A 21,839-nucleotide genomic window follows, 5' to 3' on the forward strand; every position below is an offset into this window, starting at 1 on the left:
TATCGTTCTAAAGGAAGCGTGTGCCTTTAGAAACTACTCAGGTCACCATCTTTCATATATGGTGTTACAGGATGCATGTTAAAAGTTGTATTGTAAAAATGACACATGTTAGTGTTAGCACACGGGATCCTTTGGGACTGAGATCATGAAAAGCATGCAATATAGCTTGTAAATATCCCCGACAGTGACAAACCCTCACACACATGCTTTTGATCATCGTGGCTCCGCAGACAGACACAATGAAAGTGGCACGCTAAGTGCTTTTGCAGTGTCTCTTTTGCATTTGATAAACGGTGCAGTGAAAGAATACATATAGCCCTTTTCCTCTGGGACTTCCTAATTGCACCATGGTCACATAAAGGATGCTGGACGAGGAACAGACAGCAGCACGCCCTGCTTTGTCTGGAAACAATATTCATTTGAGTGGGTAACGTTTTCTAAGGTCACACAAGGAAATCCCGCCTCAATTAAATGATGTGGGAGAGAAAACAGTTAGATCTTTTATTTCATTTGTCTACGAAGACATTAAGGGAGGAAAAACAAAGGCAGTGACTCTTTGTTTCTGAATCTCAGTTTAAAACAGCTTGTTTTTATTTACAGCATTATTTCTCCAGTATTAACAAGCATTTATTGACAGAACTATACAACATGAACATGAGTAGAATGATGGTGTGTAACATAAGGTGACCAGATTTTCAAAATTAAAACCGAGGACATTTTGAGTTTTGCGGTCAATATATCATTAACATATCCAATGTTCTTCACTGTTAAAGAAAAAAGGGGGACAATTCTAATGTAATTTGAACATTTTAACTGTTGGATACAAACAAAAGGACGATAGCTCATATATGAGACTGGGAGGCGTGTGGGCGCAGTAGATTAGTGCGTTGGTGTTCGGATCAGGTTCAAACCCCACTGCAGTCAGCATGTCGTTGTGTCCCTGAGACACTTCACCCCAAATTGCTCCTGTGGAGATTGCCCACAGTATTGAGTATGTAAGTCGCTTTGGATAAAAGCGTCTAACAAGTGACATGCAAGTAATGTAATGTAATGAGACTTCAAAGGTCTTTTATTTTGAAACTATACATCAGATTGTCCAGATTCTCTCTGAGTGATTAGATGGGGTGTCCTGATATCACCCTGAAGTGAAACAAGTACTTGATACTGGATAGTTTTGGTTTTATTCTTATCTAAAAACAGAGGGATGATAGCTCATATGAGACTTCAAAGGTCTTTTATTTTGAAACTACGTCAGATTGTCCTGATTCTCTCTGAGTGACTAGATGGAGTGTCCTGCTATCACCCTGGAGTGAAATAAGTCTTTGATAATTTGACAGTTTTTTATGTATTCTTGTATAAAAACAGAAGGACGATAGCCCATATATGAGATTTCAAAAGTATTTTATTTTGAAATTCTAAGTCAGATTGTCCTGATTTTCTCTGATTGACTAGATGGAGTCTCCTGCTATCACCCTGAAGTGAAATAAGTATTTGATTGACTTCGAATGACTCTTTGTTTATGGACGGTTTCCATTAAATAATAATCAAAATATAGATGGACAATAGATCTAATTTGAGATTTTAAACAGCATACATTTTAAATTGTGCTTCAGAAAGTAATGTTATTTTAGGAGTGTTGTGAGATGGTGTCAACATCAATTGAAATTAGTCACCCAGTGGAAATGTCAGATATGTCTTCATAACTGTACTCAGTTATAATGTGGTAGTTATACATACTATGTTTTAAATTAGTATTGCTCACATTATATAGTACATATTTCTTGATTTAAACTCCAGTATATATGAATATGTTTGGTGTGTTTTTTAGGTATATTTGTTATTGACCGAGTAAACGCTTTTATTTTGAAGGCAGTTTTTACAGGCCTCTACCGTAATGCATAGGATATTCGCGCACCGCAATATAACGTGCGGGCTGGCTTGACTGTGTTTTCCCGAAGTGGGGGCTGGCTTGACCACAGTCTGTTTACCCAGTGTTTCCTGACATGAAACGTTTTATTTCACCTTGCTATGTGTTTTTAACGTATATTAAAAAACGGGGACAGTTTCAACCGGGGACAGGCCAATACAAACGGGGACTGTCCCCGGAAAACGGGGACGTCTGGTCACCCTAGTGTAACAGCATGGCAAAACACACTTCTGTGATTCAAACGAATATTTTAGATAATATATATCCTTCTCCTTTCAAAGTTGCCTGTGTTAATACAAAGCCCTATTATTATTGAGATTCTGTGTGCAGAAAACCCAAGCTATATTCTTTTTACGTGTTTTTTTGAAGAAATCGCGTTCTCTTTATGCTATGCTAAGCTAACATAGCATACTCCATGGCAAATGTGAAATGGACATCATTTATACAGTGCTTTTCCACTCTTTCGGACCCCTCAAAGCTTTGAAATGGTTCTAAATCATTATAGTACATTATAGTAACTATTTTATTAGCATTATAAAATATTCAGTGCTTCAGATTTAAAGGTTTAGTTTCCGTTCTTTATGCTAAGCTAAGCTAAGTACATTCTTACTGAACAGACAGAGTGGTTTTGATCTTCTCACCCAAACCTCGTCAAGGAAGTGAAAAAGTGTATTTCCTGTTTGGAAAGGCTGAAACCAGCAGCTCTTCACTCGACAGGAAAGTAACATTGTATTTTACTGAAGGTGACTAACTTTATCTTATCAGTCAATCAACATGTCAGTTCCTGCTGAATTCTTTTTTTTGTATTCCTCTAGAAGGTTGATACTACTACAGTGATTAACCAGTTGCAGTCTGTGGACAAACGGAACATAAGTACTGTACAAGGATGTATTCTTAGCTGACTAAGTATAAACAGTTCACTAAAGGCTTCATATTTTGTGCCTCCATATATCATATTCATACAGAACACAAGACATTTTCTTCTGTGAATCTTAGTCTCCCCAGCATTTTGGAATATCAGATATTAGGCAGGAACAGTGAGCCTGACGTATCTTCTAAGACCTTATACATAAATAGAAAACTCTGAGTTGCATGCATTTAATTAAAAGTAGTTAAAAAGCAGGAATGACATTTAGCTAGCAAGCTAATTATTTGCTCTATTTTTGCGTTTGTACTTTTTGGTGTAGTTCTGTATAGTCTAACAACAAAAAGCATGCTACTTATTTTACTTTTCTTGACTGATTGGCATTAAGTTTTCCTTTCCAACTTATTTGTTGCTATTTCAAGTGCGCCATTATGCTAGCTCCTGCTAACTCTGGCTCTTGCTATCAAGAGATGAGTTGTGAAAACAGGGTTTTCGTGCATCACCTTTCCACAGCACCAACCACCCATTTTAAAATGGTATCTTCAAGTTAATCCACACGATGGAAAAAAGCATTAAATCCTTAAGTTAATGCTTTACAGTGACACCGTTAGATTCAGGGGGTCTTCCTTTTGTCCGGCAATGGGTCCTTTGAATATTTGTAGGGTGTCCTTCTGTTTTGGTAATATTTGTGAAAAAGGGTAATTTAGTTTTTAGTTTTTTTGGATGAGAGATTTAAAAACAACCACAAAGTTTGTATTCATCTCCCATGAACAGTAGTAACACTCCAAGAAGACGTCAATCTTGGTAACATCGTGGTAGATGTCAAAGAAACGGTGTCTCACGTGTCTCCTTCACACGAAAGGGCTGTCCGATCTGAAGATGTCTGAGTAGCTCTTGCCGTTCATGTGCTCGGTGTGGCTCTCAATGCTGTAGCAGCGGTGGACCTCTGTGAGCGACGACGCCACGTAGGAGGCCGAGCGGAAGAAGTCGGCGTTGGCAAACGTGCCGGAAAACTGCATCCGCTGCTGGTTCCAATTCCTCCGCAGAACGCTCTGAACCTGCAGGAAGAGGCGCAGAAGAAGGCGGTCAAAGATTGCACTATTCACATTCCATTTTATCTTTAGGAAAACTTTAAGCAAAGACCATCAATAATGCATTTTTGGTGCATTCATATCCATCATTGAAGCGTCCATCTAGGCATGTAGCCAGTATTAAAGGTCACCTATTGTGCAAAATGCACTTTTTTATTTCTTTTTAAATAAATAGGTGTCCCCGGTGTGTAAGGAGCGTTAACCGAATATTTTCCGTCTATGACGGATTTTTTTTAACAATGACGGACAAATCTGAAAGCAGTCCGTCATTTTGACAGATTAGAACAAACTCGGAACAGCGCCAAAGTTTCCCCGCAGCGAGGCTCCGGTGTTATGCCGTGTTATGCATGCCCTCCAAAAAGGAAATCATACCGTTTCCAAACCTAACTGTGCCGAACAGATCATTGAAATGTCTGTGAGTTTTGGCTTTACGCTGTGCACGCTCCCGCGAGGTGCAGCAGCTATGCATAACACGGCGCATGTAACCTGTACTGGAGAGAATATGTGTAAAGAAGCCGGATATAAAAGGTTGTGGTAAACCTGCGAGAGAGAAAGCGTTTGAGCTCCACACTGTTTCAGAAATAATCCTTGATGTGGTTTGGAACATAATATGGCGTTTAACCACCGCAGCGTTTAGCTGAGTTTCTGCTGAGTAGACAGCCTTCTCTTCACAGAGCTCACTGCCTGGATGCTCTAAAGGGGCGTGGCCAGCAGCAGCTCGGTTACATTTAAAGGGCCAGACGCAGAACCAGCACTTTAGTAACAGGGCTGTGTGACGCATGGCTACAATGGGTGATCTGTTTGGTATTTTGAGCAAAACACTTCAAATACATGTTTTGTAAAGATATGGCCCTATAATATATTGTTCAAATATAGCATAATAGGTGACCTTTAAGGTCACGGAGGTCATCTCCTCTTTTATATTCCATTTCATGCTTGTGTATGTGATATAAACACAACAAATGTTACACAGCATCGGACAAATGTAATGCTGAATCAAGCTCAATGCTCACCTCTCCGTTAAAGAAGCAGAAAATTGTAGAAACCAAGAGACCCTGCAAAGATACACAATATCCCTTAAGCCACATATTCATGCTCTTATTCTAGAAAGGTCACTTTTAACAACAGTATTATTGAGGATATTGCCGTTGGACAGTTATGCAACAAGAGCATGGATTGTTATATAATGCACCGGTGATTTTTATTGGCACAATTACCTGGTAGTGCATGAGGATCTCCATGACGTACAGGTAGATCTCAGAGACCCAGTGCTCTTGGGGCTTGTAGGGGAGCAGCACGAACTGGATGCCGAGGAGGGGGATGAGGATGAGCGTTGCTCTCACCGCTCTCATGTAGAGGCTGGACTCGGCCTGATGCGTCACTCTCAGCTTTGTGATAAGAACCCGAACGATGTTCAGCAGGAAGAAAAGATTCACCTGGAAACCAAAAGTCGTTACAACCCAAATGCCTGTGAAACAGTCTTGGCAGAAGTAAGTCTTTAGTGGGTCAGTGAATCAGGATTTCTTACCACCAATGCTGCACAGATGGGGCCATGGATAATGTACAGCAAGGAGGTATCTGAGCTGACCCAACATCTGCAAAAGCATACATCACATTATCATAAAACACACATGATTTATTTCTAAATGGTCATCATAATTGAAAAGACTCACTTGTCGTTGTAGAAGGAGTAGCGCGCTATCGAATGTATCAATGTCGGCACGAGTGGAAAACCTGCAGAATGCAACGAGAACATTTATGGCAATCCTCCTGACCTGCATCACCACCTGGACTGTAAATCAAGTACAGACCACTCCCCTCACTAAAGCCTATAAAGCTCCGCCCCTCAGGCCTGTAAGATCCAAAAAACGCTAAAAGGCTCCTGGGTTGGGAGTTTCAATGAGCACACAACACCAGATGTTCAGGGAGCCATTTGACAGTAACAGTGCATACATATGTCTTTACGCAGAGGTGGGAGGAGTACTAAGATCTTGTACTTAAGTCAAAGTAGAAGTATTCAGATCTGTAACTTAATCTCTCTGTGTCTTTTACGTACCCCAGCCTAGCAGGTAGTACCACACGAGGTGTTGTTTTTCTGCAAACACCGCAACCACGATCAGGGTGTGGAGGTAGATGCCCTCACACAGCATCCAGAAGTAGTTACAGCTCAGCAGGTACAGGTGGATGAACATGAGCAGCTTGCAGCATACCTAGAAGGGAAAATAAAAATCAGTCTTCATGTTTTCAATGATTTAAAACAATTTTGGTAGGATTTAGAAAGTGGGATCACTCACAGAATCGTTGTACGTGTGTCCCTGTTTCTTTACCACAGTTGTAAGCCAGACAACAGTGATGATGGAGTTCAGCACGAATGAGAGGAAGAGGTTTTTGTGGAGCGTTATCCTCTGGCAGCTCAGACTCCTGAGGGCAGCGGATGTAAATGTTGATAAATTATCCGTAAGTAATGTTAAGAGATACTTACATTTAGGAGAATCTAAAAGCTGACTACACATTTTATGCTTTCTGGCAATCGTGTCCAATCAAACCTGGCTGCCTTTTGATAAGTTACAGTATTTATCTCAATTAAGGCCCCCTGTTATACTCTTTCTCATCAATATATTATAGTTCTCAGTTATACACAAAACATGTCTCTGAAGTGTTTGGCTCGAAATACCAAACAGATCGTGCATTTTAGCATCTCATAATCCCCTCTGTTTCAGCCCTGTTTCAAAAGTGCTGATTCTGTGTCTGTAGCTTTAAATGCTAATGAGCTGCTGCTGGCAATGCCCCTCTGGGAGATATTTGGTAAAAAATAACACAATAGGCGCTTTCACACCAAGTACTTTGCCGTACTTAGTTCATCAGATGATCTAAGTACAGATCGCGTTCACACCAGAAAAAGTCCCTGGGGGTGGATTAGGCAAATGAAGCCGCTGACGTCACTTCTTCTTCTTCTGCTTTGGGTTTACTGGCAGGCCGCAAACCACTTCACGGCGTATACTGCCGCCCAAAGTCCCCGGCCGGAAGTCCCCGGAGTTGGGGACTGGCTTCAGTAGAAGCTGCTGGGAGTCCCAGCAGCTTCTACTGAAGCCTTCCGAGTAAATCGCCAGAACGCCGACACCTCCTCATCTCCACCGCTCCCATGTTTTATTTTGTGTTGCCATAAGTTAGTCTCTCTGCGTTGGTGCGCTGGGCTAATGCTAATGCTAATGCCAGCAAATAAAATGGCGGCATCACAAAACTTTTCCGAGTTTTACGGGCCGTGGTTTGCAATTCGCCCAGCCAATCAGAAATTGGAACCTTTTCCTCCCCAGGAAAGTAGCACCTCTCTAGCAGGGACTAAAAAGGGGTGAAAAGGTTCGCAAAAAAAAGTTCTAGTTCCAGATCTTTTGGTGAGAACGCAAAATCCCAGGAACTATCGGAACTATTACTGGGAAAAGTACTCCGGTGGGAAAGCGCTTAATGGTGCTCTCGGAGGAGATTCAGGTGATAAGGTATATATAAATGGATCAGGACAAAAAGAGAGAGAATCGTTTTTCCTGAAACTTTCAGAATCTCTTTACACATTTATGAATGAAAGACATGACCAATTGGATTTTGCATAATAGGTGACCTTTAAAACATTAGCACAATATAATACTTACTTAAAATGGAAGAATATTCCTAACGATATGAGCAGTGACACCAGCGACAGGCCGTGACCAATCATAACAAGGTAGAAGTGAGTCATTGCCGCCTGCAAGAAAACAAAGAATAAATACATCTTAATAGTAAAAGCTGCTTTATATAATAAGTATAATGTCTTTATTCCTCCTTACTCTCCCGTGATGCGTGGTGTTGGCTTGGCAGATTGTGAAGTTGGTCCACGTCCTGTTGCTCTCGGGGTGGCGTCCCCACTCGCCCGTTTCTGAGCACACTTTGGAGGCCATTGCTGTGAACACATTTGCAACAACAAAATTACATTTATGTTTGTGTTCGGATTAAGCAAATTAAATATAATAGGAAATTAGATGAGATGTAAAGATTGGCTGCCATCCTGTCTGTGTTATGCTAAGCTAAAGGACATAAGAGTGGCATTGATATTCATCTAAGAAAAGGAGTAAAGGTCACATTTTCTCAACCAAAATCAGAAGGATAGCCGAAGAGCTTCACCATCTAAAGACTAGAAATTATTCTTAAAAACAGTGAGAATGCACTTAAAAAAATTAAGGTTATTGTTTTTCCATTAATAGGTAAACGTCCTTTTTCGACAGCCTCAACTTAAAGGTCTTCTATTATAATAATGTAGGCATATATTATAGGTCTCAGATATATAAAAAACATATTTTTGAAGGGTTTTGCTCAGAATACCAAACAGATTGTAGCCATGCTTCATACCCCTCTATTTCAGCCCTGTTACAAAAGTGCTGATTCTGGGTCTGGCCCTTTAAATGTAACCAGTCTGCTTCTGGCCACGCCCCTTTGGAGCGTCTGCATGCAAGCGGTGAGAGAGGATTGTATTTTATGACACTTTGGGACTCTCCTTACACACCGGGGACACATATTTATGTATAAAGGACATCAAAAAGTGCATTTTGCACAATAGGTGACCTTTAACTACACAAAAAAAGGTTTTTAAGTTAGTCATATAACTGTACCATGAGGATCAAAATCTTTATAGTAGTCCGGACAGCTCTGCTCTGTTGGTCCGGCTTCAGTTTCATCCCAGCACAGCCACCCATCCCACGTGGTGTTGCACACTGGCCCTGCTCACAAAAGACACACACTGATATGTCAGTTAGAGTGACTAAATATGGGAGATCAAAATCAGTCCTAGGATCTGATCTCTCACCTATTGATTTGGTTCTGCGGTGGGAATCTTGTACCATCCTCTGGAAACACTCGTACTGGGCCGTGGCGATTTGGTTCAGTGTCGCCCGGTGTTCCCCACGGTGGTTCAGATGCTCAAGCAGGTCATCTTCAGGGGTCGCCATCACAAGCAGCTGTCGACACAATTGGAAACACACACAGATGCACACTTGTAGAGATTAGTGTGCAACGCTCCAGCCAGCACCAACACATGAGGATTTAAGTGGATAAAATGTATAATTTAGATGTATTGATTGATACATTTTATTTTTAAGTAAAATAAATAATTACAAAAAACTATTTTTTTTGCAGTGCATAGTCATGTAAGAGAAAACAAAACAAAGTGACATTTACAACAACAACAACAACAACAACAACAACAACATTAGCAACATCAACAGTCACATAGTGTTCGAAAAGGAGTGAGAAGAATTATAATTTATTTAATCTCACCCCCTAGATCATTCCATTGCAAGTCCAGATTCTCAAGTAGGAGAAAATGTCTTCGGGCTACTTGGGAAACTAACATCTATCCCAAGTTGCATCATGGGAAGTGTAGGGTCAAGGTTAACCTTTTACTATTAGTATAACGTGTGTGTATCTCAGCTTCTACTGCTGTGATTTAGCTCATTTCTCTTTTAATCCTTCTCTCACAAGTTACTCAACGTTATGGAAGGGCAATGCAAAATCAATGACTGCATCAGGGGGGGTTTAAATATTAATCAATACAAATAATGCATTTCAAATGACAAGTATGGAATGTATGGAAGCAGTTGACTCAGTGTGGATCCACAGGGGGTCATCTATCCTAATGTCAACAATGCATTGCCCAAATACATCGAATACACTCCTAATTCAACCTTTAAAACTGAATGAATTATATAAAAGTCAATGGTGAAGCTGCAAAGAATGCAAAACAAGCATGCACAGGTGACATATGGCGCAGTTAAGATACCTTATTGAGGGTGCCAAAGACCAGGAGAGACATGACGCAGTTTCGTTCCATCGTGGATTTTCTGAGGAAAGTTTGTAACTGAGAAAACAAAACGTATTATAACTTGAGTTGTACAAGAAAACAATACTTCACTTGTTGCATTTATTTAAAATTCATAAGTCATGTAAACAAAAGTGTCAGTAAAACTATGTATCCAAACCTGGGTCTTTCATTTTGAAAGGCAGGTCACCCCTTTTTGGATATTAGGGGTTACAGATGTGACCTTTAGCTTCCTCTGTCCCCCACAGCTTCCTTCCTGCATGCTTATTAAGCACGTTGAGCAAGTTGAACCAAGGTTTAGCCAAAAGACATTACCGTGGCAAATGCAGTAAAAGCATGCCCCATGAGAAGTAGAACATCTATCTAAATGATAATACAAATGTTAAGCATTTGATGTGTTGACAGTCGGTGGAAGAGTTCTAATGGTGGTAAAAAAAAGATCAAAATAATAACCACAAGCATTCAAAGCAGTAACAATCGACAGAGGTATGGTTTGATTGTCATTATATTGAATTACGTAAGAAATAGAAGTCCCTCTCAATCACAATCTATGGGTGTATTGTGGAATGTTTTCACTATGAGCTGCACCTTGCCAAACACTTTTATTAAGAGGGGAGCTGCCATGTGGATTTGCTGTAGCTTTATTAGCATTAAATACATCAAAAAGCAATATACCATGAAACTCTGTGAGCAAGTGAGTACATAGAAGCTTTCGGTTGTACTGCACCTGGTTGTTTCATATGTTTGAAAGGGTATATATTATTAGAATGTCATATTTGTTAATGTGTTTTAGAGATTTCTTTATTTAACCAGGCGGTCCCATTGAGATCATCGATCTCTTTTCAGATCAACCTGTCAGATACAAATATATATCAAGGACTTATGTCCACATAAGCATAAATAGTTCACAAAGACATTCACAAATGAACACTTCCCCTTTCCAAGTACCATGAGAGTGTTCCAACAGTCTCCATGCTGAGAAACCGTTACAAGCGTACCTTCACAGGAGCTACTCTTTCCACTTCTTGAAGATTGTTCCTTTGGTCGCAGAGTTTACCTTCGCAGGGACAGAATAGCTGTTTCCAAGACTTCCTTTGGAGTAATCCTTGAGGCATGTGATCGCAACAGAGTCAGAGAGCCACTGAGCAGAGCAGAGCTGACTGAGCTCAGGGTGACATCACAGATAGAGGACATCCCTTCAGAAGAATGTCCGCACAAAGGGTCGATGACATTACACCGTATCCTTTATATTATGTATATGATATTTCATCAGTTGATCTTTAGAGTCTTTGAATCATATACAATGCTTGTTTTTCTGTTGACATATTTCATCTATAGCTGTCGTGGTTATGAATATTGTTGCACATTGGGGAACTGATTTACGTGGCAGATACTACGGATATGTTTCAAGGACTTTCTTATCATATAGCCAATAAATACTGAGCAGCGGTCAGACAATATAACCATCATGGTCCCTGGTAGACCCCTACACACACTACATAACCATCATGGTCCCTGGTAGACCCCTACACACACTACATAACCATCATGGTCCCTGGTAGACCCCTACACAGACTACATAACCGTCATGGTCCCTGGTAGACCCCTACACAGACTACATAACCATCATGGTCCCTGGTAGACCCCTACACAGACTACATAACCATCATGGTCCCTGGTAGACCCCTACACAGACTACATAACCGTCATGGTCCCTGGTAGACCCCTACACAGACTAACCATCATGGTCCCTGGTAGACCCCTACACAGACTACATAACCATCATGGTCCCTGGTAGACCCCTACACAGACTAACCATCATGGTCCCTGGTAGACCCCTACACACACTACATAACCATCATGGTCCCTGGTAGACCCCTACACAGACTACATAACCATCATGGTCCCTGGTAGACCCCTACACAGACTACATAACCATCATGGTCCCTGGTAGTCCCCTACACAGACTCTATAACCATCATGGTCCCTGGTAGACCCCTACACAGACTACATAACCATCATGGTCCCTGGTAGACCCCTACACACACTACATAACCATCATGGTCCCTGGTAGACCCCTACACACACTACATAACCATCATGGTCCCTGGTAGACCCCTACACAGACTACATAACCGTCATGGTCCCTGGTAGACCCCTACACAGACTACATAACCATCATGGTCCCTGGTAGACCCCTACACAGACTCTATAACCATCATGGTCCCTGGTAGACCCCTACACAGACTACATAACCATCATGGTCCCTGGTAGACCCCTACACAGACTACATAACCGTCATGGTCCCTGGTAGACCCCTACACAGACTACATAACCATCATGGCCCCTGGTAGACCCCTACACAGACTAACCGTCATGGTCCCTGGTAGACCCCTACACACACTACATAACCATCATGGTCCCTGGTAGACCCCTACACAGACTACATAACCATCATGGTCCCTGGTAGACCCCTACACACACTACATAACCATCATGGTCCCTGGTAGACCCCTACACAGACTACATAACCATCATGGTCCCTGGTAGACCCCTACACAGACTACATAACCGTCATGGTCCCTGGTAGACCCCTACACAGACTACATAACCATCATGGTCCCTGGTAGACCCCTACACAGACTACATAACCATCATGGTCCCTGGTAGACCCCTACACAGACTACATAACCATCATGGTCCCTGGTAGACCCCTACACAGACTAACCGTCATGGTCCCTGGTAGACCCCTACACACACTACATAACCATCATGGTCCCTGGTAGACCCCTACACAGACTAACCGTCATGGTCCCTGGTAGACCCCTACACAGACTACATAACCATCATGGTCCCTGGTAGACCCCTACACAGACTAACCATCATGGTCCCTGGTAGACCCCTACACAGACTACATAACCATCATGGTCCCTGGTAGACCCCTACACAGACTACATAACCATCATGGTCCCTGGTAGACCCCTACACAGACTACATAACCGTCATGGTCCCTGGTAGACCCCTACACAGACTCTATAACCATCATGGTCCCTGGTAGACCCCTACACAGACTAACCGTCATGGTCCCTGGTAGACCCCTACACAGACTACATAACCATCATGGTCCCTGGTAGACCCCTACACAGACTACATAACCATCATGGTCCCTGGTAGACCCCTACACAGACTACATAACCATCATGGTCCCTGGTAGACCCCTACACAGACTACATAACCATCATGGTCCCTGGTAGACCCCTACACAGACTACATAACCATCATGGTCCCTGGTAGACCCCTACACAGACTACATAACCATCATGGTCCCTGGTAGACCCCTACACAGACTAACCGTCATGGTCCCTGGTAGACCCCTACACAGACTACATAACCATCATGGTCCCTGGTAGACCCCTACACAGACTAACCGTCATGGTCCCTGGTAGACCCCTACACAGACTACATAACCATCATGGTCCCTGGTAGACCCCTACACAGACTACATAACCATCATGGTCCCTGGTAGACCCCTACACAGACTAACCGTCATGGTCCCTGGTAGACCCCTACACAGACTACATAACCATCATGGTCCCTGGTAGACCCCTACACAGACTACATAACCATCATGGTCCCTGGTAGACCCCTACACAGACTACATAACCATCATGGTCCCTGGTAGACCCCTACACAGACTAACCGTCATGGTCCCTGGTAGACCCCTACACAGACTACATAACCATCATGGTCCCTGGTAGACCCCTACACAGACTACATAACCATCATGGTCCCTGGTAGACCCCTACACAGACTACATAACCATCATGGTCCCTGGTAGACCCCTACACAGACTACATAACCATCATGGTCCCTGGTAGACCCCTACACATATAACAACACATATGCTATAAAACCCTTTGTTGTGAAATACAAATGATGTGCAATATATATATATATATATATATATGCCGTTATTAACTGTTCAATGTAAACCTGGCTGCTGTATCTCAGAACTGTTGCAGGATGTGTATTTACTAAATAGTGTGATTGTGCTTCTTAGCTGAAGTGAAGCGGTCTTTGGCTCGGCTGGGGCCCCTTTGGGGGACGGGTAAAGGCATTCTGATTCTGTCTTATGATGAATCCTAAGCTCCAACAACGCTCATCAGATAGCCGATGTGAAAACAAAGAGAATCACCAAAGTAAAAGTGAGACTCTCAGAAATGAATCGGTGCAAACATTGTCCTAAAATATCAACAGAAATACATTTTAGAATAAAGTTATCTTCATACAGAGGTGTAAAGAGGAATGCAGTCAACAGTTATATTCATGCGTATAAAGATTGTAAAACAGTCAATTAAAAGTGTAAAGTGTTTATTATAGTAATAATGAGAATATTCCAGTTACAAAAAGAGAGCCAATCCTACAAGATTACAGACTGGCTATTATGTATTACTATAAATAAACTACATTATATCAAATAAGGGTTATTTTCACTAAATGACTGAACTTGAAATTGGAGACTAATCAGCAACAGTTTATGTTCCTCAGCAGCAGTGCCCTCTGCTGGTCTTTATTTTATAGTATCATGAACAAAATGTAGGAACAGTTTAGTTTCCAAACGCTGTTTAAGATCAATACATTCATCAAAAGCATAGACTGTATTTGTGTTTAATAAATAAGGTGTTCAAAAAAGAAATGCATTTCAAATCAAGAATCAAACCATAAAAGGAAATTATTTGCTAAATGCATATAATTTAAGTAACGTAATGTAAGGAGGGATGAAAGTAGACACTATTGAATGAATGAAAGAAAACTTTATTACAGACTCAGGGTCTTATTATAAAAGGTATATCTGAAGTACCAAGCTAGATTCTAAATAAATATGAAAATTAAACATTTTAATAATAGTTTTACCCAAAACCCCATTTGTTTTCAGCAGTTTATTTTATTCAATAATATTTCCTGTTAGGAATCGTGACTCACTGATATGAGGACTCAATTGCACAACCCGGAGACGAAAAGGTTTGAAGAAACCAGAGTGCTCTCTTGAACTGGCTTCAGTCTGCTGACATGAAACGTAGGATGAACCTTCAAGGACCTGGGGAGTTTGAGGCGCACAGAGACAGGGTTAATGATTGTTGAGACTGGGAAAGGACCCACAAACCTCGGTGCCAACTTCTTGGAATGAACATAAAGAGGTAGGTCCTTGGTAGAGAGCCATACTTTCTGTCCCGGCTTGTAGAGGGGGGCCGCACGTCTGTGACGATCCGCCGCTGACTTCATCCGGGTCGAGGTCCGGAGTAGCGCCTGCCGAGCACCGACCCAGACAGCGTCGAACCATAGCGTGCGCGGATGGCACCTTGACTTCTTCTTCATTGGCAGGGAAGAGAGGGGGCTGATATCCGTTCGCACACTGGAACGGGGAGAGACCAGTGGCAGCCGATAGAAGAGTGTTGTGAGCGTACTCTACCCAGGTCAGATGATCGCTCCAAGTGGATTGCTTCTGGGACACGAGACACCAGAGGCAGGTTTCGAGGTCCTGATTCAGGCATTCTGTCTGACCGTTGGACTGCGGGTGATAACCGGAGGACAGGCTGACGGTGGTGCAGAGGAGCTGGCAAAACTCCTTCCAGAAGATGGAAGTGAATTGAGGACCTCTGTCTGAAACTATGTCGCTGGGAAAACCATGAATTCTGAACACATGAGTAAGCATGACCTCTGCCGTTTTCTTGGCAGAGGGAAGTTTGAGCAGAGGAATGAAATGTACCATCTTTGAGAACCGATCCACCACTGTAAGGACGGTAGTGTTACCTTTGGAAGGTGGGAATCCAGTCACAAAGTCCATGGAGATATGCGACCATGGTCGTTGAGGCACTGGGAGGGGCTGGAGCAGACCCACCTGGGCCTGGGAAGAAGTCTTATTCCGGGCGCACGCTGGACAGGCCACCACATATTCAGAGACCTCTTTTCTCATGGCCGGCCACCAGAACCACTGCTTTATGGCAAACATAGTTTGCCGGACCCCCGGATGGCATGTGAGCTTGGACGTGTGAGCCCAGTGGATTACCTGAGAGCGTAAAGACACAGGGACAAACAAACGGTTGTCTGGACACTCACTAGGTGCCTGCTTCACATCTGTTTCTATCTGCCAAGTTACCGACCCAACCACACCGTTTAGTGGAAGGATTGATTCAGGTTTCTTGGCATTAGGGACAGGCTCAAAGAGACGAGACAGACTCTGAGTCGTTCTCTCTCTTTCCCTGATGCGATTGTCAATTCGAAGAGACGTGGAAATGAGTGATTTGAGGTCTTGTGGTAACTCTAATGGAGCCAGGTGATCTTTAAATCGTCTCTGAGAGTCCATCGCGGAAGGCATCTATTAATGCTGGAGTGTTCCAGCCACTGTCTATGGCTAAGGTACGGAACTCTATGGCATAATCTACTACGGGCCTGGAGTGCTGTTTGAGCTGCATGAGAGCCCGAGTGGCGTCACCGGCAGGTGAGGTAATATCAGATATGCAGCTCATAGTGTCTTTGAACGCTATGAAGGATCTACAGATATTGGCCCATGCGGCAGCTCTGCCTGTTAAGTGGGAGACCATAAACGCTATCTCAGCCTCATCAGATACAAAAGCTGCTGGATTAAGTTGGTAATGTAAATCACACTGGACTAAGAAGGCTCTGCAGTTGCTCAATTCTCCTGAGTATTTCTCCGGTGCTGCCAACCGCAGTGGAACAGGAGAGCGTGATTCACAGCAGGATTGGCATCAGGTGGAGGAGCAGGAATCGGAGCTGTGGGAGCTGCCTCCAGATGAGAGGGAAGCCCGTGGAGCTGTGTTGCCAGATGGTTCACCTGTGAAGTGACGGAGGTCTGGAAACCCTCCTGGCGATCTGAAAGCTCCTTGACTCCTTGGCTAATATTCTTTAGCTGCTCCTGGTGTTGATGGATGACGTTACCCTGTACGGACAGGGCGGTCTGCAGCGTCTTGGGGTTGGCTGAGTCCATATTTTGGTCAGTTCGTTCTGTTAGGAACCGTGACTCACTGATATGAGGACTCAATTGCACAACCCGGAGACGAAAAGGTTTGAAGAAAAAGAAACTTTAATGGATCAAAAACAAAGAAACACTCTTTACAGAGGGAGTGACTCAATGGTAACAAAACAAAACGCTCTCATGGAGGATATCAAAAAGGTACTTGGTCTCTCTATGGCTGCTTGGATCTGACTTCTTGGCATGATGAACAAGACGAACTGACAACAGACAAGGGGAGACAGGACAATATATACAAGAGGTAAGTGGGAACAGGTGGAAACAATCAGGGGCGGGGCAGACGCTGACGATGGCGGGAAACAAGAACCAAGGAAGTAAAGGCACCTGGAATGAGACAAGGGCTGAAGTCGAATAGTCCATTTAGCTTAGGAACCTTCCTAAAGGAGTGAAATGACCCGGAAGTCCCTCAGTGGCAGCCATGATAAGTGCCGTTCGAATACTCTAGAATGATGAGAATGATAGGAAAGGAGGTTTCAAACTTCCTTTATAACCTCCTTTAGCTTAGGAACCACTGGACTTCCCTAACCGGCAGGAGAAGCGAAAATGCTGCCCCACAATGCCTTGCAGCCGCAGCATTTGCCGTCACTCAACAGTCGGCCGTTCACGGAAAAAAACGATTATGACGGAGAAATTATATCATGAAAGTTACGGTGCTTATTAAGCTTTTTAAAACATAGGTGGTAAGTTGCCAAAGTGCTTTGTTTTGAACGTTCATCAGTATTATAATCAAAGAGAGAAATATGAACCTTAGTTTTTACTGAAATGATCAAATAAAGTCAACATTTCAGTCTTCACTGAGCTGTGTGGGGTTTGTTCAACTTTTAAAAGATGTTTGAATGGTGATATACACAGTGATAGATGTTAAGGACTAACGTTTATAATAAATACATCTGTATTGATTTTAAGATCTTTAGTTCATACAATCATACGTATTGGGATCATTTGTATTAATGTGGACCGGAGGGAGAGGGTGACGAGCAGTTTCACTTTCCTTTTTTATTTCAATTCCAACTTTGGTCCTGAAGAATATGTTTCTCTGTTGTCCACGTTCATAAAGCAAAGCAGCAGCATCAGAGCACGGTGCAGAGTCTCTAGATGAGTTTACAGTAGTCCCTCGTTCTTATTAAACATCCATGTTGTCGTCCGCTGTATAGAAAATTGTGGTTTCCATAGTTTCCCCACAGCAGCAGACGCACACAATGACGTCCGCTGGCGCATCATAAACACGTCGGATAGTGAAAGTGCATTCGGATTCTCTAAAGTACCGCAGTCTCTTCTCCTAAGTCCTTTTAAATTCTCCTATCCACTATCCCTTAACCCCGTGACGTTTCACTCAGAGGTCAAGGAATAGACGATAGGGTTAGAATTTAGGAGCTGATTTTTAAACTATCCGACTGCAGCCAAAGAGTACAACATAAAACAGGAAGTGAAACAAACAAAACAAACATGAACGTGACAAATACATAACAAACTAACATAATTGACGGGACACAGCATTTCCCTCCCTGGTCTCTTTATTATGTGATACATTGTTAAAAGATTGGTAAGAAAAAGTCTTTCAAACGATATTGCATCTAACATTGAACAATTCCCTTTGAACCTGTCTTATGTATGTCTCTATGTTATGCTTATTTCTTTTTCAAATAGCTGACCCACCCTTGTACTCTAAATGTTCTCCTGTTGACATGCAATGTTACAATAATACTTCTGCTCCAGATTCATTTCAGCATGGACTTGTAGAGACACAGATCTTGAAAGTGCTCCATGGATTACCGGTTGCTGAAAATTAGGGGTGGGGGACATAATCGATACGGCATAGTATCGCGATACTTTGCGTGTTATTCTTTTTTGTATATCAACTGTAGCATATCCCTCCGAAAGATGGTCGTATATAAAACAGGAAGTTACGTTAAGACATGTATACAATTGCAATGAAAGTAACACAAATAATGCCATCTCCTTTTCAGGTTCAAAGAACACACAATGGGTTATTTACATAAACTATTCAAATTGCAAATACATTTTTAACCAGGAAGGGAAGACGGACATGGATATGATCCATGTGATTTGCAATATCGCAATACATCGTATCGCAATACTTAGCATAGCGTAGAATCGCAATATTATCGCATCGTGGATTAAGTATCACGTTAGTATCGTATCGTGGGGAGCCTGGTGATTCCCACCCCTACTGAAAAGGTTTCACTACAGTCATGTTTCTGGACTTGTGTGGCACTATTGGCCAGAACATGACCCCATGAAGCATTATCAGTCCCAAAACAGCTTAACGGAAACCACTTGTAGGGATGTGAGGATGTTGTAAAATTAGATTCAAGTGTCCTGATATTCACAGAAGTGGACATTTCATCAAATCATCAAATACAACGGAAATGATGTGGAAATGTGGATTTGCAGCATTGTGGCGACAGATTGTATGCCCTGTCACCAGCAGATGTTTCAGGTCAGAAAGTGGAAGTCATGAGTGTATGTGCCATTGTACTACAAACATTTGATGTATTTTGATTTGTGTGTTTCACTTATTGTAGAATTTAAACCACAACGGTCCCAAATCCCTCACCAACAACAATAACAACCCCTCCCCTACCATTGACAATTCCACTCTGTCTCCCTTCCCTCACATCCAACAACTCTGAGTCATTTTCAACAGCAACCTCAAACCATATTAAGAGCAATGGGACGTCCTTTCAAAAAGTTACAAAAACTTGCCGTTTATTGTGCACCCACTGAAAACCTGTCCAGCATCAGTAGCATGGCTTACGTGGTGACTTGTATAGGTTGAGGTTGTTCAGGCTGTTGCTTGGCGTGGTGAGAATATTGCTCCACTTTCTCCGGTCCCCGAGATTTGGCTTCCAGCAGCTCTGGAGAGAGCTTTCGCACCTGTGGCCACTAACGGTCATAATTTCTCTGCTTTGTTTCAAGACCCGCATCAGAAAGCTTTTGAATGGTGGTCCTTTTCCAGTTGGTCTACCTGCTCTTCACGTAGCTCTGTATGTCGTCGTTTAGGCACTGCTCAATCCACTCCGAAGGCCACCCCGGAGGTCCAAGTTAACCTTACATGTTTCCATGACCCAGACTGTTCAGTGCGTGTCACTTAGGGACTTCATGAGATAAAATAAAGGCTCAAGCTGTAAGGGACTTTCCAGAACATTTACATGTCATGTAACATCTGTTTCATCGTGGGTACAAACATCTGGGTTAATATCTTTATAACAATTACACAATTTACAAGATGGACATCCAGTAGCAGTAACAGTTTAGCGATATAGCAGCCAGGTGAAGGTATAATAAAAGAGGGTATGGTTACCCACTTTAGTTCCACACTGACGATCCTGAGGAAGTCCAACCCCTTCCCCCTGGATGGACATGTCATAAATGCAACCCTGTCTCCTAAAAATTACGTTCCCACAGAACTAAACTGCATTCTCAATTACGTTTAGCTAGAAACGTATTTTTCTCCCACGTTACGTTTGTTATGAACGTATCTCAAATACGTTTATTTTCTACATATCTTCTAGAAGCATATTTTCTTCCACGTTACGTTAGTTATGAACGTATCTTAAATACGTTTATTTTCTACATATCTTTGCCATTTATTGTCTTGTTTGTAATAATGATAATAGTTATTTATAAATATCATTTTAGAGCACACCTTTGAAATCGAGAATCGGGCTCGATATATGGTTAAATTAAAATCAGTAGGCGAGGCTGTAATTTCGCCAGCTGTTACTCTCATGAGCGAGGCAGAACATAATAGTTTGATCATGCCAAGAAGCTGCTGCGTCGTTCATTGCACCTCAAACATTAAAACAAATCCAGAGTTACGTGTTTCTGTACTTCCTCTAAGAAGAAAGGACAGTTACAGAAGAGCTCTGTGGCTTCAGGCTTGATCGCCGTTCAAATGACAGCGTTGGTTTCCCCAAAAGTGGGCGGGGCTGTAAAGTGAAGTAGATTTTACTCTCATCTATTATTCAAAACCATTCTATTTATTCTAACGTAAATTACATGCCAGTGTTTTATCTTTTTATTTATTTGTTTTTATTTTAAATCGTATAATGTCGGACTTTTTTTGTCGTCTTTGAGGAAAAGAAATGGGGTTTTGAGATTCAAAATACTGAAATCTGTATTTTTTAAAATCTCTTCCTTCTAATTTTTTTTATTCTTTTCTAAATAACACACAATTATCCTTGTTTTTATTTATTCGTTTAATTCTATAATCTTGGGCTTTTTAGCCGTAAATAAAGTCACCAGAAACAGACGGGACATTTCGAGATTTAGGATGGCCAAAGACACTACACTACCCATAATCCCCAGCTATCGTTTGGGACTGCAGTCCCGTTGACAAACCCCGTGATGTTGCGCCAAGGTTACGCCGAGCTCTTTGAAATGGAACGAAACCACGGCAGACTATTCAAAACTGGACTCGAACGCCCCACCAGAACTACACATGCTGGCTATTGTGTTTCGCAACATGTTCTCTATGGCACGTCTCTACTGGGAATTGTAGTTTTAAAAGACGTGTTTCCCAAATGTAGAAGTTGACAGTATTAAACTGTGTACAGCCCTGGAGGTTTAGGCGATAGGAAACACATTGGTGTGTACACATTTAAAACATGTAATTACTAAATGGGTGAAAATCGCTTGTATCCATAATGGGCAGCACTATATATACCCACACGACAGCTCATTGTTACTTTGTAATTCTACTCCACTACAATTCAGAGGTTAACCTGGTATTTTTACTTCACTACATTTAGTTTAGTTACTTTGCAGATTCTGATTAATGATGTGGACTATAAACAACCCTTAAAGCAGACTTTAGTTACACCTGAGTAAAATTCAGGTAAGGTGATTGTCAAGTGCTTGAGAAGACTAAACATTTATCTGCAGATCTTTATAAAGTATATTCATTACTCGTTATTCTCTACTAGTTAATTAAAAACTGTATAATGGCTATTTTGCACATCCCTTTCAAGATTTCAAGATTTTCTAAGGTGTATTGATCTTATACACAACTTGGGTCGCAGGTTCCTCAACAGCGCATT

The 21,839-nt window shown here is 42.1% G+C and overlaps 1 protein-coding gene across 3 annotated transcripts; it reads right to left on the reverse strand.

Annotated features, from left to right (window-relative positions):
- Positions 1-569: 569 nt before the first annotated feature.
- Positions 570-10,867, reverse strand: LOC117461289 (calcitonin gene-related peptide type 1 receptor-like). 3 transcript variants are annotated; one of them, XM_034103107.2, is made up of 13 exons: positions 10,724-10,867; positions 9,687-9,764; positions 8,715-8,865; positions 8,521-8,628; positions 7,702-7,814; positions 7,528-7,619; positions 6,178-6,304; positions 5,940-6,093; positions 5,557-5,617; positions 5,412-5,478; positions 5,101-5,319; positions 4,897-4,938; positions 570-3,850 (listed from the first exon to the last, which is right to left on the reverse strand). In XM_034103107.2, exons 1-13 carry the CDS (start codon positions 10,838-10,840, stop codon positions 3,644-3,646), a joined length of 1,536 nt encoding a protein of 511 aa, XP_033958998.1. In that variant the 5' UTR covers positions 10,841-10,867; the 3' UTR covers positions 570-3,643. The 3 variants fall into 3 exon arrangements, with proteins under 3 accessions (XP_033958998.1, XP_033958999.1, XP_071062082.1); XM_034103108.2 differs by having other exon boundaries at positions 10,783-10,853; XM_071205981.1 differs by lacking the exon at positions 10,724-10,867 and adding an exon at positions 9,886-10,700.
- Between the last annotated feature and the right edge of the window lie 10,972 nt (positions 10,868-21,839).

This window comes from Pseudochaenichthys georgianus, chromosome 16 (genome assembly GCF_902827115.2).
Source record: "Pseudochaenichthys georgianus chromosome 16, fPseGeo1.2, whole genome shotgun sequence".
NCBI lineage: Eukaryota > Metazoa > Chordata > Actinopteri > Perciformes > Channichthyidae > Pseudochaenichthys > Pseudochaenichthys georgianus.

Coding starts and splice junctions, on each gene's coding strand:
- LOC117461289 (XM_034103107.2), bottom strand. CDS start 10,840: ATGCCTCAAGGATTACTCCAAAGGAAGTCTTGGAAACAGCTATTCTGT. Junction 5,479..5,556: donor TACTCCTTCTACAACGACAA/GTGAGTCTTTTC, acceptor ATGCTTTTGCAG/ATGTTGGGTCAGCTCAGATA. Junction 5,320..5,411: donor CCATCTGTGCAGCATTGGTG/GTAAGAAATCCT, acceptor TTTGGTTTCCAG/GTGAATCTTTTCTTCCTGCT.